This window comes from Penicillium argentinense (genome assembly GCF_028826775.1).
Source record: "Penicillium argentinense strain IBT 30761 chromosome Unknown utg000009l_segment0_segment0, whole genome shotgun sequence".
NCBI lineage: Eukaryota > Fungi > Ascomycota > Eurotiomycetes > Eurotiales > Aspergillaceae > Penicillium > Penicillium argentinense.
The window spans coordinates 4,038,654-4,055,654 of record NW_026622668.1 but is presented as its reverse complement, the minus strand read 5'-3'; the positions used below and the strand labels follow the sequence as shown (position 1 = coordinate 4,055,654).

At 52.4% G+C, this 17,001-nt stretch overlaps 7 protein-coding genes across 7 annotated transcripts; 2 read left to right on the top strand and 5 right to left on the bottom strand.

The window, feature by feature from the left end:
* Positions 1-109: 109 nt before the first annotated feature.
* Positions 110-2,347, bottom strand: N7532_009090 (uncharacterized protein; the record flags this gene model as incomplete). Its single annotated transcript, XM_056621581.1, has 1 exon — positions 110-2,347. One exon carries the CDS (start codon positions 2,345-2,347, stop codon positions 110-112), a length of 2,238 nt encoding a protein of 745 aa, XP_056472387.1.
* An 827-nt stretch (positions 2,348-3,174) lies between these two features.
* On the bottom strand, positions 3,175-4,308 carry N7532_009089 (aldo/keto reductase; the record flags this gene model as incomplete). Its single annotated transcript, XM_056621580.1, has 3 exons — positions 3,175-3,721; positions 3,803-4,086; positions 4,177-4,308. The coding sequence occupies 3 exons, from the start codon at positions 4,306-4,308 to the stop codon at positions 3,175-3,177; spliced, it is 963 nt and encodes a 320-aa protein (XP_056472386.1).
* Positions 4,309-4,680: 372 nt separating this feature from the next.
* N7532_009088 (uncharacterized protein) lies at positions 4,681-6,949 on the top strand (the record flags this gene model as incomplete). Its single annotated transcript, XM_056621579.1, has 5 exons — positions 4,681-5,167; positions 5,241-5,271; positions 5,350-5,489; positions 5,562-6,667; positions 6,749-6,949. 5 exons carry the CDS (start codon positions 4,681-4,683, stop codon positions 6,947-6,949), a joined length of 1,965 nt encoding a protein of 654 aa, XP_056472385.1.
* Positions 6,950-7,371: 422 nt separating this feature from the next.
* Positions 7,372-8,429, bottom strand: N7532_009087 (uncharacterized protein; the record flags this gene model as incomplete). The annotated part of the gene is made up of 5 exons (XM_056621578.1): positions 7,372-7,481; positions 7,542-7,757; positions 7,908-7,936; positions 8,000-8,034; positions 8,316-8,429. The coding sequence occupies 5 exons, from the start codon at positions 8,427-8,429 to the stop codon at positions 7,372-7,374; spliced, it is 504 nt and encodes a 167-aa protein (XP_056472384.1).
* A 1,344-nt stretch (positions 8,430-9,773) lies between these two features.
* On the bottom strand, positions 9,774-11,483 carry N7532_009086 (WD domain protein; the record flags this gene model as incomplete). The annotated part of the gene is made up of 2 exons (XM_056621577.1): positions 9,774-11,262; positions 11,320-11,483. The coding sequence occupies 2 exons, from the start codon at positions 11,481-11,483 to the stop codon at positions 9,774-9,776; spliced, it is 1,653 nt and encodes a 550-aa protein (XP_056472383.1).
* Positions 11,484-11,572: 89 nt separating this feature from the next.
* On the top strand, positions 11,573-15,690 carry N7532_009085 (uncharacterized protein; the record flags this gene model as incomplete). Its single annotated transcript, XM_056621576.1, has 5 exons — positions 11,573-13,754; positions 14,428-14,511; positions 14,583-14,618; positions 14,672-15,512; positions 15,567-15,690. The coding sequence occupies 5 exons, from the start codon at positions 11,573-11,575 to the stop codon at positions 15,688-15,690; spliced, it is 3,267 nt and encodes a 1,088-aa protein (XP_056472382.1).
* Positions 15,691-15,921: 231 nt separating this feature from the next.
* On the bottom strand, positions 15,922-16,959 carry N7532_009084 (ribonuclease H2 catalytic subunit RNH201; the record flags this gene model as incomplete). The annotated part of the gene is made up of 1 exon (XM_056621575.1): positions 15,922-16,959. The coding sequence occupies one exon, from the start codon at positions 16,957-16,959 to the stop codon at positions 15,922-15,924; it is 1,038 nt and encodes a 345-aa protein (XP_056472381.1).
* Between the last annotated feature and the right edge of the window lie 42 nt (positions 16,960-17,001).

Below are 17,001 nucleotides of genomic sequence, written 5' to 3'. Positions count from 1 at the left end.
AACGCCATACTACCGAAATGCGGCAGCCTCGCAAAAAGATGTTAAATGGAGAGTGTTTAACATGAAAATCAGGGCAAAGCGAGCTATTGGTATAGTCGATGACTGGGCTTCAAAGGATAAGACGCCCATTCCACTCGACTCCTTCTTGAGAACACCACTCGTGAAGAAGTGACCAGCCAAATCGCACGATCTCAATAGGAGGAGTAGTCCCCCCGAGTGGGAGGAAATAGTCACCGACATATTCACCGGCCTTGAGGGGTAATTTTCCTCGCTCAGCATAGTTATGGGATCGTCGCGACCAAGTGGTAGGAAAATGCTGGCTGAGTATGTCTTCTGAGAGTCTTCGTGTCCCTTCTAGCCACAGTTTTTGGGATTCCTTATAACATTCCGGGAGTCGATTTTTTAATTCCAGAAACTTTTCCCATCCCTTTTTGCTCTCGTCGGCTGGCACGGCGTGGCTATCGCTTCCGGGTGTGGGAACCGGGGTGTTTTCCCCTGGTAGTGGACTGGCAGCAAGGCGTTCGAGGTCAAGTGCGTGGATTGCATCGTAGGAGACGGCCCCTAGAAGGAGTGAAAGACTGTGTAGGACTGGATATGACTGGCTCCTTTTCCGGACCACTCTCCAGTATGCCAAGATAGAAATCCACGTTGAGGAGTCACCGGTTTGCCGTGCAAGGGCCTTGGATTGGTCATCGGCAACAAAAGCAAGAACAAAGCAGAGGATGGCTTCAATTGCGGTTACAGCAGCCAACTTCTCGTCCGTAGACGAAGTCCCAGCCGTTGTTGTGTATCGCTCTGCGGCATGCTTCAGTTCTCGACCTATGTTGCTAAACCTCTGGAACTCGTCTCGCCATGCTCGACGGTCGCTGTTGCGACAACGGCTTTCTGATTGGGAGGGCGATCCTTTTGCTCCCAGCTCAGTAGAGTATCGCTTGTTGGTTGGATTGACGGGGGTCTTGCCATCGCCATCTCCGGGGTCATGGCGACGCGAGACCATCCCTTTGACATCCTTCACGGGTGTCAGTGAGGTCTGTTTGATCTTATCCTGCGTAGGCGGATGAAATGTTGGAGTGGAAGGCTTATCGCTAGAGGCTTTGAATCCTTTGACCCGTCCGCTCACCGGACCCGCGGTCTCATCTGTCTCATTCCTGCCTTTTGTCTTGGGTTTCTTAGACACAATATTATTGCGAACGGGGTCAACATCATCTCTTTTCTTTTCGGAGTGTGGAGCCTCTTCATAATCCGTTTCCGTGCCGGGCGAGAAGTTGGTACGATATAGGGTCTTCTTCGCCGAGAATTTCAGGAGAGCTTCGACTCTTTTTCGATTCGACTTTCCGTACTTGAGACTGACAATGCGCTGTAGCGGGTTCGGCTTAGAGGGGTCTTTCGCGGATGCTAAGGATCGGGGATGAGAAACGTCGTCCCGCTTCGACCTCGCCCCAGTACTTTCGCGTTTGGGGGATGTGCGGGTTGGAGAGTTGCCTCCGAGCCTTGCTAGCTCTTTCTCGATGTCTGGTGGGAGGGTTGGTGATAACAGCCGGGGCAGCTTGGGGGCCGCTGTGGGGGGCAGTGTGGGCGACAGAAGAGCAGGCAGCCTAGGGGAGCGCGACTTCGCCGGCACGCTTTCTATACGCGGCTCTTTCTCGGGAGATAATCGCGGCTTCTTTGGAGAGTGCATTTCCGTGCCTTTGGCTGCTTGTGGATCCAGGGATTCGAACAAGGTTGCCGACGGCCGCTTCTGCGAATCTTGATTGGGGGATGGTCGTGTTTGCGATTTCGAGGGAATGGGTGTTGTATCAAGCTTGCCGTTTCTCGCTAGTTCCGAGTTTGTCACTCGCGGTGACGTTGCTGTGCGTTCGCGTTCGCGTTTGCTTTCCTCCCGCCGCTCTCGAGCGCGATTTTCTGCGGGGGTGGCCACGACGTTGGTGACCTTCTGTGTATTATAGTCCTTCAGACTGATCTTTTTCTTGGCGATCGTGTCTCTTGGGTTCTCTGTCGCGGTTGTGGTTGTGGGTTGATCGGTCATCATGCGCCCTGAGTCGTCTGACCAGTCGCCAACGGCCACAAGCAGTGAATCTCCGCTGTGGTGCGATAAGAAGGTCATATATTGAAGCTGTTGTTCCTCTGAGCTGAACGGTCGGTCATGTCCGACTGCCCAATTGTTGTTCGCAGAGCGGGATCCCAAGCGGAACGGTGCATTCGTCGGCAGGGTCAGGAGATAGGGGTGAAGTGGGAGTACGGTTTCTGAGAGGCGCTTTAATCGATGGTCCAGGGCTTCAAGGTCAGATGCATACGCCTGACTAGAGAGTGTCGGATCTGCAGAGGGAGGTTGGTCGTTCACCGACATCGCAATCCGCGGATTTTGCGATCTGCTTCGAGTTCACCATCGATGAGGTTCGGGTGATGTTTCGGAGGGGGTGGCTGTGAGCTGAAATGATCGAGGCGTAAGTGCGATTTGGACTGTTTGTAACCGCGGTGTCGAATGCGCTGGAGGGAGAGTCGATTGCGGGTCAAAACATCGAAGGCGGGTAGATCTGCGGGCCTCGGGGAAAGAGGATCCCTTCAGGGCATCTTATGGCGCGTGCTGCCAGGGTACTGCCTCGCGATGGGCCGTGAGTCGACCGACTGCCAATGACCGGAAAGTTGGTGGCTTCGAGATGAAGGTGAAGGAGGGTCGAGGTTGCGAAATGGGGATTCTGTCCGGGGTTTCTTTTTCGGGGGTGCCGCCTCGCCGCTTTTGGGGGAAGGAACACGCAATATGCACGTCGCTCCTGGTCTACTAGTTGAATTTTGATTGTACTTCACCCACCCTCTTTTTCTCCAGAGCGAGTGAGTCGTGACGAGCAAGAGCTTCTGCTCTTTTGAACCTCATTTACTTGGGCTGCGGAAATGGGTGTTGGGGGATCTATTCGGTTTACTCCGCGGCTGCCATTACAAAGAGAAAAGGAAAAAGAAAATCCCTGGGAATTCGATAAATCGAGTCAAGGGGGTCCAACTTAACCGACTAGGTGAGGGGTTATATGTGCAGGTCATCCCATGATAGTCACCCTCAGTTGCAATTGGAGGGCAGCTCATACGCATTGCGCATGGATATGCACTGCGTATTTAAGATTGATATAGATGCCTGTTTATACTGAGTATATACCTGGATCTCCACCGACTCGCGCCGCTTGGTCACGACCGGTCATCCGAGGCAAACTTCTCTCGCCAAAATGCCCGGTAGTGTCTCTGCTGACCCAAGTTAGAAATCTCATCCACCTCACTCGGGGTCAGTTTGAACGCCAACGCGCGCAGATAGCTTGCCAGGCGGGATTCCTTGCTACTGGTGGTGATCGCCACACAACCCCGGTCAAGAGTCCAACGGAGCAAGATCTCGGACTCATTCACACCATACTTCTCGGCCAGGGAAGACAGGAGAGGGTCCAGTGGGCCACCCAGGGCACGAGTAATGGGGACCAAACCCGAGTAGCTCACGGTCTTGATTCCCTGGGCCTCCTGGAACGGGACCAGCTCCCCATGTTGGAGGTAAGGATGAAACTCGATCTGATTCACAGAGGGAACGACCTTGGCGGTCTTCAAGATCGTCTTCAGGTGGCTCTGCAAGAAGTTGGAGACGCCAATGGACCGGGCTTTCCCTGTTGCCTTGACCTGCTCCATTGCCGCCCATGCGGCTTGCAATTCAGCCTCGTTATTTGCCGAAAACGGAGCATGAATCAAATATCTTCACTCGCGTTGTCAGATAATCAGATAATCCATCGAAACAGGCACCGGCGGAAGACGCGAGAGGGAGAGAAAGGCTTACAAATCCACATAGTCGAGTTGGAGCTTCCTGAGGCTCGATTCGATCGCGGCGGGGATCTCGGCGATGCGGGCGTGATTCACCTTGGTGGTGACGAACAGCTGCTCGCGAGGAATCCCGCTTTCCTGGATCGAGTGGCCCAGTTCTTCTTCTGTCCGATAGACTTCGGCGCCATCGAGGTGATGAAACCCCAGCTTCACGGCATCTTTGGCCGATTCAACCAGCTCACGGTTGATGCTAGTATCCCCAGAGGTCTTATACCATGCAGTGCCCGTCCCATATCCTAGCTAATCACAAGGACCCGGTACAATGGGTTAGTCTGAGTCGACTGAGCGGCACCAACTGAAACCTGGGCCCGGGGAGAGTTCTTCACTCACGACAGGAACCGAGGTGCCATCATTGAGTTGCACGGATGGAATTGTGATATTCACCATAATGCCAGTGCCGATGTAAGATCCACGGATGAAGCCCTTTCCCGAGGGACAGGAGGGTCTAAATACTGTCGCCATCGCGGGGCCGTGGATTTGGCGGGGCGGGTCTTTTCCGCAGAGAAGATCATTCTTGGAATGGATCGATCACAGCGGCGCCGCCTGCATGAACAGGGCATCGCTGACGAGGTGTGGATTTCATTCCCAGGTACGCTTTCCCACTTCGAGGATCGATGTGCATCTGGCAATACCTGCATTATTCCATGTACTATACGTAAGGCATACATATGGTAGTACAGTAAATTACTAGTTATGATGTCCGATCTCCTCCGTTGCGATTAATAATGGTCATGATGTCACTTTGAGATTCTCCGCAATCACAACTTTCATCTTCATACACCCCCTATGCGTGTGGCTCGCTCACTCTGTGTCGTTAGCCTCGGACGCCAACACATGTCCTCAGCCCTGCGCCCATTGCCATCGACCCGGAACCGATTGGGCCAAATGGCTTCTCAATTTTCGACCAGCAGCGCCGGGGTCACCCTCGCCGAGCTGCCTAAATCCAATGTTTTCACCTCGAAGCTACCGGCGGACCCGGCCTTCAAAACCCCGGAGGCCTCGCACAAGGCGCCGCGGGAGACCCTAGGGCCTCGGATGGTCAGGGGCGCATTGTTTACCTATGTGCGCCCCGAGCCAGCAGAGGAAGCCGAGCTTCTGGGTGTCAGTCCCCGGGCCATGCAAGATCTGGGCTTGGATCCCAGCGAGGAAAATTCGTCACATCTACAGGCACTGGTTGCCGGCAATGAGTTTCCCTGGAGTGAAGAAAAAGGAGGGATCTACCCATGGGCGCAGTGCTACGGTGGTGAGTGGCTCACCCGAAGCTCCAGACGCAAGCGAATTTTGATATCTAACCTCGGCTCAAAACGGCAGGATGGCAGTTGTAAGTATACCGCCGGATCACTACGATTTGATTTTGCCACCGCGAGGAATGTCGAACACTGACCCCGTCGCAGCGGCTCGTGGGCAGGCCAACTGGGAGATGGCGTATGTTTGCGGCACATCCCCCCGATTTTTTGTCGGATGCAAGAGTCTCGGCTGACCACCACGAAAGCGTGCAATTAGCCTCTTTGAAAGCACCAACCCGTACACCAACACTCGCTATGAGTTGCAACTCAAAGGTGCAGGTAGAACTCCGTATTCGCGGTTTGCAGATGGCAAGGCCGTCCTTCGATCGAGCATCCGTGAATACATAGTATCCGAGGGTGAGAAGTCCCGGGGTTCTCGTCCCCTTTTTTATCCGTGGAGCTCCGTTTCCTGTTGCTGACACTTGGTAGCCCTCAATGCCTTAAACGTGCCGACCACCCGTGCTTTGTCGATCACCTTGCTGCCCAAATCCAAGGTTCTTCGTGAACGGATCGAGCCCGGTGCAATTGTGGCGCGATTCGCGGAAACCTGGCTGCGGATTGGAACATTCGATCTCCTCCGAGTGCGAGGCGAGCGGGACCTGATCAGACAGTTGGCTACGTATATCGCAGAGGATGTATTTGGCGGCTGGGGAAATCTTCCTGCAGCCGTATCTATCCGCGAAGAGCAATCGCAGGCCGAAATAGACAATCCTCGAAGAGAAGTTTCTCGAGAGAAGGTGCAAGAACACGAAGGGGCCGAAGAAAATCGCTTTGCGAGATTATATCGCGAGATAACCCGACGCAATGCTAAGACAGTCGCTGCATGGCAAGCCTATGGATTCATGAATGGCGTTTTGAATACGGACAATACTTCCATCTATGGTCTTTCGCTCGACTATGGCCCATTCGCCTTTATGGATAACTTCGACCCTCACTACACTCCTAATCATGATGACCACATGCTACGGTATTCTTACAAAAACCAGCCCAGCATCATCTGGTGGAATCTGGTCCGACTTGGCGAGTCCCTCGGGGAGCTGATCGGCGCCGGCGGCAGAGTGGACGAAGAAAGCTTCATCAAGGACGGTGTCAACGAAGAGATGGAGCCAGAGATTATCAAGCGTGCGGAAACCGTCATTGAGCGAGCGGGCGAGGAATTCAAAGCCGTATTTCTGAACGAGTACAAGCGGTTGATGTGCCAACGACTGGGCCTCAAGACGCAAAAGGAGTCCGACTTCCAGGACCTCTTTTCTGAAATGCTCGACACCTTAGAGGCGCTGGAATTGGATTTCAACCATTTCTTCCGCCGCCTCTCCGGCCTCTCGCTGTCCGAGCTGGAAACCGAAGAAAAGAGAGCCGAGGTTGCGTCAATCTTCTTCCACGCGGAGGGATTTGGCGGTATTGGTTACACTGATGCCTCCGCTCGGGACCGCATCGCCAAGTGGCTTGAAAGCTGGCGAGCACGGGCACTGGAAGACTGGGGAGCTGATAAAGAGGACGAAAGGAAGGGAGCCATGAAGGCCGTGAACCCCAACGTAAGATGCCTCACCTAGCCCGCATACGAGACTGACTCCATTCTCCATATTGGAAATCTACTGACACCTGTGGTTCACTAGTTTGTTCCCCGAGGTTGGATTCTAGATGAAGTCATTGAGCGCGTGGAGCGAAAAGGTGACCGTGAAATTCTAGGCCGGGTCATGCAGATGTGCCTCAACCCATTCAACGATGCCTGGGGTCTGGATGCATCAGAAGAGGAGCGGTTCTGTGGGGATGTCCCCAAGTATAAGAGAGCCATGATGTGCAGCTGCAGCTCGTGAAAGCAGGGCAAAGTACGAAATGTAGTACCTAATACAGAAGAGAGTACGGAAGAAAGAGCCGTGTGGGAGAGGTCGATATGCATTTCCCCATGCACCTAAATATCTCCTGTAGAGCGCCCAAAAAGAATCCCATACCCATTTACTTGCAAGCCAAATCGCCTGTTGCACTTCGATCTCCACCTATGCGCCACAAGCACACCAGCAGCCTTATCGGGAACACATGCAAAGGAAAAAAGCCCATGGTCGTGATTCAATCCGTGAGTGATAATACAAAGTCAAAATAACCTGGGGAAATAGGCAAAATCGTGGAACATGCAAAATGAAAAAGAGAAAAAAGAATTATCGTTTCATAGCCCACTCAAAGAAGAACAGGGCAAAAGGAAAAGACGTCGCGGATTTTGGGGTGATTGTTTTTTTGGCATTTAGTTGGGGCAGGCAGCCTGGACGTGGCCGGGCTGCTTGCACTTGTAGCAGACGCGCTCGCCGCGAGCCTCGGTGGTGCAGTCGCGGGAAACATGGCCAACCTCGCCGCCTAGGAAACCGAGTTAGTATAGGCTATATAGTCAGCAAGGCAGTAGAAGAGAAGACTGACAGTTGTAGCACTTCTGACCCTGAGTGCAGTCACGGGCCATGTGGCCGAAACCACCGCAAGAGTAGCAAGTCTGGGGGCGTCCGCCGTAACCGCCGCCGTAACCACCGCCGTAGCCACCACCCTGGGAGCAGTTGCGAGCGATGTGACCAACCTGGCCGCACTTGTAGCATTCCTGGCCACCACCAGGAGCACCACCGTAGCTTGGGGGGCGCCGCCCTGGGGGCACTCACGAGACAGGTGTCCGGTCATACCGCAACGGTAGCAAGTGCGCTCCTTGGGAGGGTTGGGGCACTCGCGGTCTGAGAACGATTAGTGACTTGATGCGCACCATCGGGGCCGCTGGCCTGGTTGTAGAGCGTCACTTACTCACGTGGCCCTCGCCACCGCAGTTGTAGCTATAGGTGAACACGTTAGTCCTCCCATTTTGATTGGATTTTGGGGTGCCGAAAATCACATACCAGGTGGGGGTACCCTTCTTGGGGCAATCCTTGGCCTAAATGTCGACGAGTTAGTATCACTTAATGAACATAACCTTTCAATTCCTGCCATTGAAGGCCGTATCCTGGGCGAGCTGAAGGAAACCAAGGAACGAAGCGAGTCTTTACCTGGTGGGATGCGTCACCGCCTAACGAGGGAAAAAATGTCAGTCAAAAATACACGGTGCGATCGGACGACCGCGTTTGTGAGAACAAAGTAGAGACAGAGAAAATGTAGGAGATTCAGGTGTCACGCGAATCAGAAACACTTTTTATCCAAGCTTCTCTGCTCAAGAACTGGTGGTCTTTGGGAGCGAAGCTTGGATTGTGTGTGCCGTAGGCGAGCCTCAGCAAGAAGCTGCAGGACTGGAAGATACGCACAGTTGTAGCAAGATCGAGAGCGGGGATCCATTTTGGTAGATGTTTTCGTCGAAGCGAGAGCGAAATCAGCGGTTAAAAAGGTGGAGGGAGGTGGTTGAGAGGTGGGAGGTCGACAGAGGAAAGACGGGTGGGAAGGAGGAAATTTGTAGTGCGGGGGCCTGAGGAGAAAACTTCCCGTGAAGATTCGAGCCACGCCTCGTTTCGCTCGGCCCAACCCGCCCAAGGCCAACACCAGTACAGGGCACCGATGTGCACCGATGTACACCGGGAAATGCACCTGGACCTCAGAGATCCAGCTGCGGTACTGATTTCCATCATGCAACAATCCATTGACACTTCAGATGGGTTGGCGGGCGCCTGGTATCTAAGATAGCCCGTCTATTCTGCCAAACTCCCCCTCCCTGCTTTGTGATCGCAACTGGTCAAACAGGATCAGATCAAATTCCCTTGCTCGGTGAATGAGACCTCATGACCACGCTATGGCAAGGCCCTGTGAGAGAGAATGCTGCCGGGGATTGAGGCCCAGGGACACAGCGATGCAATGCGTTCCGGTTTCCCGAGAACTAGTAATGCTGAGCGATGACCTCCTCCTTTTTAATTTTATTGTGTCTTTTTCGCGAGCGCTTGTGTCTGGTCTCAGTTTGACCGAGACGAATATAACAGCCTGCCATATGGGCTAACGGATAGCACAAAAGCCCAACAGGGTTACTTCAACGCAGGCAGGTGATCAGCGACCCCTGGGTGCGCGGGCGCATTTTGATAGACAAGGACCTGGATAGGCTTGCCCGAGTCCTGCAAATGCCAAACGACCGCCGATGCTCGGGGTAGTGCGTCCTTTATATCTCGGGCGACACGAACACCGCAAGGGTCCCCATTGCATGGAGACGGCGAGTACCTTGTGCTACCGGCGGGTCGCAGGACCTGCGTTAGCGTCCCGTCTTATTTTGCTCCTCGGAAACCATCCTGCCTCAACTCCAACATGATCAACTTCCAGAGGGCCAGTATCAAAAATTTCACGATCTCATCCAGGGCGCACTATCAAGGGGATAGATGCATCCACGACCCCTTCTTGTCTCCTTTGATACCCTTTCCCTGATCTTTCAGATGCCTGTTTCGGATTCCAGACTGATTCGAAAAGAAGGGTATATGATCGCGTAGGTGGCAGAGCCGATGACTGAAGGCGGTCGAGTATCAAGCCGAAATACTATCATTGGATGTAATCTAGTGTGAACAGGAAAGATAGGCCTGGCGGAGGGAGTAAGAGAGATCGGATCTGATGCCAAATTCGACCTGGCGTCTGAACAAACACCTAGGAGAGATCAGGAAAGACTGAATGAATGCATGCATCGATGCCCTATCTCAAAGTCTCTCGTCTTCACGTAAAATCATAACATTCCAGTAGCTGCGTGCCAATTGTCCTTTCTCGAAGGAGGAAGACCCGTTCTTCGTCAAAGCCAATGCACTCTCGCCCACAGGACATCTCTCGTGAGTTATCGGAACTCGCATCCAAATCGCCCGCTTCTGTCCGACAGTTCTCCCGTTTATTTTCAGGGTTGATCTGGATGCTACTTTCTTCCCTCAGAGGCCTGCGTGTACCTAGTGAAGGAACGGCCGTCTCGAGTTCCCAAACTCGTACCTCGTTGCCTCGAGAGCTCACCGAGACTGCCTTCCCTCGGTTTTTTACCTGGACAGTGGATACGGAAGACGTGTGGCCCCAGAGACGCTGGCCGCCTCGAACAAACAGGCTATCTGAATTCGAGACCACGAGGTACATAGTCAACGTATTGTCGGCGTGAGAGGTCAGGAGATAGGGATGAGAGTAGGACATGGACGTTGGTGGCTGTTTGTGCAATATTGCTGCGGTGGTTGGGACTGTAGCGCCTCCGTCACCTATCTGTCCGGTTGTAGTGGAAATACGTCTCGTGGCAGATGGCAACATGCCTTGCAGCGGTCGAATTCCGTATTGTGAATCAACAGTACTCGTAAGTCGGGACTCGAGCTGCCGGCCGGTTTTGTCGAACCGTAACTCCTGGATCCCCAGAGACCATCCACAGCCGATGTGAAAAAAGCTGTACACGACGGTAGCCACAATGTCCAAAGTTGATTTTCGAAGACAAAGTGTCATTGGAGCAACCATGTTATCCGCTTTGAGGGAGGCCAGCTCGCGTGAGCTCTCAGCCCCGCCGGGAGTCTCTGGACCACGTGGTCCAGTTTGAAGGGTATGTAATGACAGAATTTTATTCTGGGAAACCATCAAGAGGTATGGCGATGAGAGGGCCATGGCGGTGATTGCGCCACTGCTAGAGCTGGAGTCAGAGGATTGTAGGACGAGCTGAGACGTTTCGGTATTCATAATATAGCGGTGAAAATGGCCGTTCTCAAACCCCACGACAATTTCCTGGCTGTCCTCTGAGTGGCTCACCGCAAGGGCTGTCGGAAGCATCTCCGATGACCCTGCCTGGCCTGAGAACGAAGCTTTTGCCAGACAGATTTCAGGTTCCCTTGCCGCCCAGGCCCGAAGTCCATGCGTGGAGTCTGCCGTGAAGACGAATGCTCCACATAACTTGGCTAATACCGGGGGAAATGGCTGTGGCGGAAGCTCGACTTCTCTAAATCGACAAGTCCCGCGCGACCAGTTATGCCGGAGACGATACTGTCCTTTCCAATTCGTCACCTTTCCCTCTTCAGCCAAATGGCCATGGTCAAGCCATGTCGAGACCTTGGGTGAATATTCAGTCCGAGTCGGCAATGTTGAGCGCCTGACACTCGCCAGGCGACGGGCTCGAGGTCGCACCCATTGGGTATAATATTGTCTCTTCCAGAGCTCCGAGTCCCCACTGAGGGCATGGAAACGACGAGATAGTCTGAGAAAATGGAAATTAACATCTTGAGAGTCAGTAATTGAAGCTAGCCAGACGCACCTTTGACACACACTGAGTGATGAAATCGGAAGAAACGACAATATGTGGAGTAGAAGTTCGTTGCTTAGAGATGACAGACGGTCAATGGGAATGCCCGCAGATTCCCGGAGTCGTTTGGAAAAGGGGAGGGTAAAATGCTCCTGTTCCCTGCGACGCTTTGACATGCTGGTTGGTCTTGTCAATCATTTGTGTCCTATAGTCGCAGACTTTTGGGAGAATACACAGAGAAACTCTCTCCGCTACCCTACGTCAAATGCCTCTTATCGATCCGCTCTTTGATAAGAAATCACGTGCATTACGTGACCGCGGATTGCTGTGTACGTCCCATGGGGGTACAATTGAGGCGGTGTATCTTGCGGTGGGCGTTTTGCCAGTCGAACGCGTTGTCGCGTCGCTCCTCGTGATTGAATGTCGTCTGATCATGGAAGGCCCCATGGACATTCTCAAGGACCTCCATGCCTCTATTGCCGAGACATGTGAAGCGTCATTCATCAAAGCAAATCGAGAACTAGCATCCCAGATCAACAGCCTCGAGAAAAGAGCAAACAATGCTGAACAGAACGCCGCAGCTTCTACCGTTGCTCAACAGGCTGCAGAAACCCGAATTCAAGAGCTACAGTCACAGGTGAGAGCCCTCCGCGAGGAGCTAAGCCACCTTGAAACCAATACTCAAGACTTGGAGCTTCCCGCACAACTTGTTCGCCTTGAAGATGAATTCGGGCCCGAGCTTGTCTGCGCCGTCAATCCGGAAAATACAGACCAGATGAAAGAAACATTCACGGCTAAATACACTGCACTATATACCAACTTACAGGTCCTGGTGCAGGGTTGGAACAGCCTCAAACTTAAGGTTCTACAGCACAAAAAAAAACTGCGTCGTTGGGACAAAATGTTAGAACTTGATGAGTTTACACTTGTCCTTGATGGTACGCGGGTTACTTTTCGAAAAGTTCAAAGCCTCGAATTGGAAGGCACCCATATGCAAGGAATCAATTCTGGCTTGAGCTCCAACCCAGCAAGTACGGATGTGGCTTCTTCTCGTGCGAACGGTACCTCAGAGAACGACCAGCACAGCCATGATCAAGATCATGCAACGTTGACAACGGCCAGTGTCAAAATGGAAGTTAATAGTCCACCTATGGATCTCGGTAATTGTTCAGAAATATCGGCTTCTGACCCGAGCAACTCTGGTACTGGTCGAGTGTCACCGCCGGAATCATTTTCAGACACTCTGCCTCCTTTACCTACTGGCAGTATACAAGATCGGAAGAGAAAGCGGGTCCTGCCAGTCGGCCGTCATGAAACGATAGACAAAGCTGTTGAGCAGCCTGTGGCCGTTAAGAATGAACCTATCTCATCGAGCCCATCACATTACTCCATTCATTCAATCGGACAACATTTTCCAAGCACCCAGGATCTAGATGCAATCGGCAATGCTGTCCAAACACCCACCAAGCGAACAACACACCGAAAGAAACCTCGTGAAAGCCAAATGCAAAGGGCCAACTGGAGCCCTGGTGACCGAAATCGAGTTGATTATCAACTGGCCCAGCAAGAGTCAGCTTTGCAGCCAGTCGATGGGAATGCTCGAATGGATCGTCGTGTTGACCAGGAGCCTGGCATAAAAAAACAGAAACTTGCGGACCAACATGAAATGTCGCCAATGACCAAAGGCAACGGCCACAGGAGTCCCGAGATTCAAACCAGCAAAAATGCCTCGAAGGGCTCTGCAACGGCACGTTCTGATCGAACAGCCAAAGCATATCGAAAATCTGGCTCCCTCCAGCCACACGGCCCTACAGAGGAACCATTGCAATCCCAATCACCGCAGGATTCCTGCAATCTGAACATCCGTTCGGATCGGGCTCGATCGCATGCGAGTGCATCTACACGGCGTTCGGGAATTTCACCACATGACGAGTCAGAATCCCAAGGCTGCCCCGAGATACATCCCGAAGATGAACCGTATAGAGCACGACCCCTGCATCGACTAGGCCTTTCTCATTTTAAGATAAACCCATCCAGTAATCAGGGACTGGACTACGCATACAGCACGGTTGTGAGGAAGAAAGATGATCGCAGGTGTATTTCCGGGTGCACGCGTCCTGGATGCTGCGGAGATCGCTTCCGTGCCATGGCCCGTCTTGGTGGATTGCCTCAGACAAATTCCACGGAGACAGAAAACCAACGACTCTTGGAAGAATATATAGGCGAAGACCGGCATCTCCTAAAGGGGCTAAGCGATCAAGATCGCGAGCGTCTCCTGGTTGAGGCCAGAGCGAGGGTCATCGCCAATCAATACGGAAGGCATCGACATACTCACCAAAGACCCCAAACACCACCGGGGTTTTGGAGGACCGATATGCCTGACACGCAGGAATTAGAGGCCGATCGCGAAGCTGCAAGCAGGTTGGAGCGTGACAAGGTCGAGGAGCGTTATCGAGAGGCAATGCGCCCGGGGGCCTCTGGACCTGGGCAGATGAATGAAGAGCATTATATCTCCATGTTACACATTATATCATGTTACATAGCTCTCCTTTCCAAACAAAAAAAAATTATATATATATATATATTAAAAATTAAAAATATTAAAAATTAACATTTAAAAAATTAAAATATAAAATTTTAATAAATAAATATTGCCGTAAGACAATCAATCCAAAGATACCTACCCCAAAGATATTTAGTGCACATCAATATATATTTTATGAAGTTTAATTCAGGTTTCAGTCTCAGAGATCCAATTTCACACATTCAAAGGCTATTCTATTCATATTCAGATGGCTAAATAGGTCCTTTTTTTGGTAAAACCCCTATTATCAGTAACCGACCAAGCGCTTCCTAGGGCACACCATAAAAGGGCAGAAGTACATGGTCGGTAGTATGTATACGTCAGCAATCGCGAACCAACAACGGCCCGCAAGCATCGACCTCGGCCCAGTGAGTCTTGGCAACCCGTGACTTCCCTAACCTCACCCCGGCCGCTCCATGCGCCACGCTCCGCTCTCCGCAAGCACGCAGTCGCATCGTGTTGAACGATGGAGACCGTACGGAACATGCAAAACCCAATACCACCGGAGATGCTGAAACCATCTAAGTGGCTCGCAGTCTACGAGGACTTCGTGACCAAGAATGCCAGCTCGGTTGGGCAGGTTGAATCCGCCTTGCGTTCATTGACCTACATTATCCCTGGTGAGTCGACGTCGATACGGAGTGGTTTCGAGTGAAGCATGTGTGCTAAACCAGCTCCTCTTTCTTGCTAGGGCGATATCGCGAATCTGAAGTTGCTTCAGAATGCGGTGAGTATAAATGCCCACAAGTCCCGAGGAAGCGCGTCTGACCAAATCGACAGTTCATTCCGGTGTTCAACTCTTGTCCCTCTACCACGACTCTTTGGTAGCCAAAGTTGTCTCTCAGCTTCCATCCACCGTTCCCAAACCAACGCCCACCCCACATGCTCGATATACCAAATATTGGATCTCACGCTCCTCGTTGTATCGCCAGGTAGCTCTTGCGCTGCAGATGCTTCAATATACCGAGTTGCTGTGGGAGATGGCGGCGCGCCGGCGTGGCCAAAAGACCAGGTGGCGCGTTGTCGTGTTCATTGAATTCGCCAAAGCTGTGTGCCGCCTACTTCTGCTTCGGTTGACAAATTCCAGACCTCTGGTCAACCCCCCACTCCCTGAGCGAGAAGTTGACCCAAGGTCAATGGAACAAGAAGAAGACCAAAGTGACTGGAATGGGATGGAGTCTCCCATCAGCGAGCGATCATCTGATTTGAGCTGGACGATGCCTCGCACTGGGTTATCACTCCCATCGCTTCCGGACGTTAACGACGTATCGAATTATCTTATCTCGAAAGTTCTCACCGCTGATGATATCAAGCCTCCTAAGACTCTTTTGCACCGAGTGACTGGACAAGGACAGCTGGCCGAGGTTCTGTACATACTGCGGCCAGTCGTATACGCCCTGGCAATGCAGAGATGGAGCAAAGATAAGCGAAGCTGGCGGCCTTGGTTGATTGGCTTTGGAATGGAATATGGCTGTCGACAACTTGCCAAGCGAGATTTCCGTGAGCGTGTTGCTGGAGGCCTCCGCAGCCTTACCGGACTTGAACGGGAGGAGCTGAAGAAACGCGGATGGTCCATGGGTTGGTGGCTAATGCGGGGCGCGTTCTACGAGAACATCACGAAGTACGGATCATCCCAATCTAGAGCAAAGGAAAACCCAACGCTGACATAAAGCAGGACATGGCTGCACAGTCTTACTGGCAAAATGAAGGGTAAGCCACTGTTGGATTTGGTGGGTAGTGTGGTGGAGGACTATGAATACCTGTGGGACAACTACTACTTTTCGACCACTACCCTGTGATTTACGGCCCGCCCATCTACCTTCTCCCATGATACCCAAATTTATTTTCCCGTTCTTGTCTTTGCAATTTTTGGTTTTGCAAAACTTGTTTATAATAGTATTGGTAACGTGAATCTCGCAAAGAGATGTGTTTCCTATGTTCGCATGCTTTGTTCTGCATTGCCTAATTAAAGTATCATCGTTGTTCTCTTTGCTCAAGTCTCATTATTAATACAAGACGATTCCATGTCGTCATATAATTTCGGCCTGTTTCTGACCAAACCATTCACGCAAGCCATTCTGACCTGATCCCTTACCCGGCCCCGATGCTAGGAGGAATTCGCTGAGCATGCCGTTTCCATCCTCATCATCAGCCGGCCAGTCCACCCTTGCCCCTCCCTTCACCTCAAGCATTTCCTTAGCCGTACCCCAACTGAAGCGGCACTCATTACCCCAGCCAAAAACAGGGTCCATGTTACGCCGGAGCCAGCCGACACACTTAGAATCTGAGGGGTAACCGCTACCCCATCCCTCGGGGACTGTAGGAGCGTTCTCAATGGCCTGTGCCTGCAGCACAGACTCGTATAAAACTTCCAAAGCAACATCACGCGTTACTTTAGCCGCTACACTAGCAGCACTCACGCACGGGTAGAGAGAATCCGCTTTCTTAGCCACGGTGATTTTCAAGGAAGGAAAAATTCGCTCCAGCTTCTGCTGGTATGTCGCTGGGTTGCCAATTGTGTCGATGTAAACTTCTCGCACATCCACCCCTCGTTCTTCGACTACGCCGCGGATGATTTCGATCGTCGCGTCCATCGCCTGGGCATTGAGATTGTAGACCGCAGTCCCGGGTTTCATCATGCCGGAGGAAATATCGCGGGCAGAAAGCAGCTTGATAGCGTACCCGCACGATTCGTACAGCGCATGACCCGGTGTGTTCAAAAGGTGCATGAGGTTGGCGCGTACTGCGGCGGTGAGAGCTTTACTATCGTCGAAGCTGTGGTCTTTGGCGAGGAGGGAGTGATGAAGCTCGATTGGCAGGTAGAAAGCACTGTAGACCATGGGACCCAGGACTGGGCCGCGACCGGCTTCGTCAACACCCAGCACACATGGTGTGCTCTCGGAAGCACCGTTGGTTGGATTTGATTTATCGTGCGGTGTGATTGCTGTTGGGCAGGGCGTGTAATAGGCATAGGACTCGCCTGAGAGCACCCGGGCCGAGTCGACACTGCGAGGGATAAACGAGAGAGAATTCTGCGTGGCCTCGACTCCCAGATCGTCTTTTTCCATGCTGGTCGGGGTGTGATGAAAAGATATGAGGGAGTCGGGGAT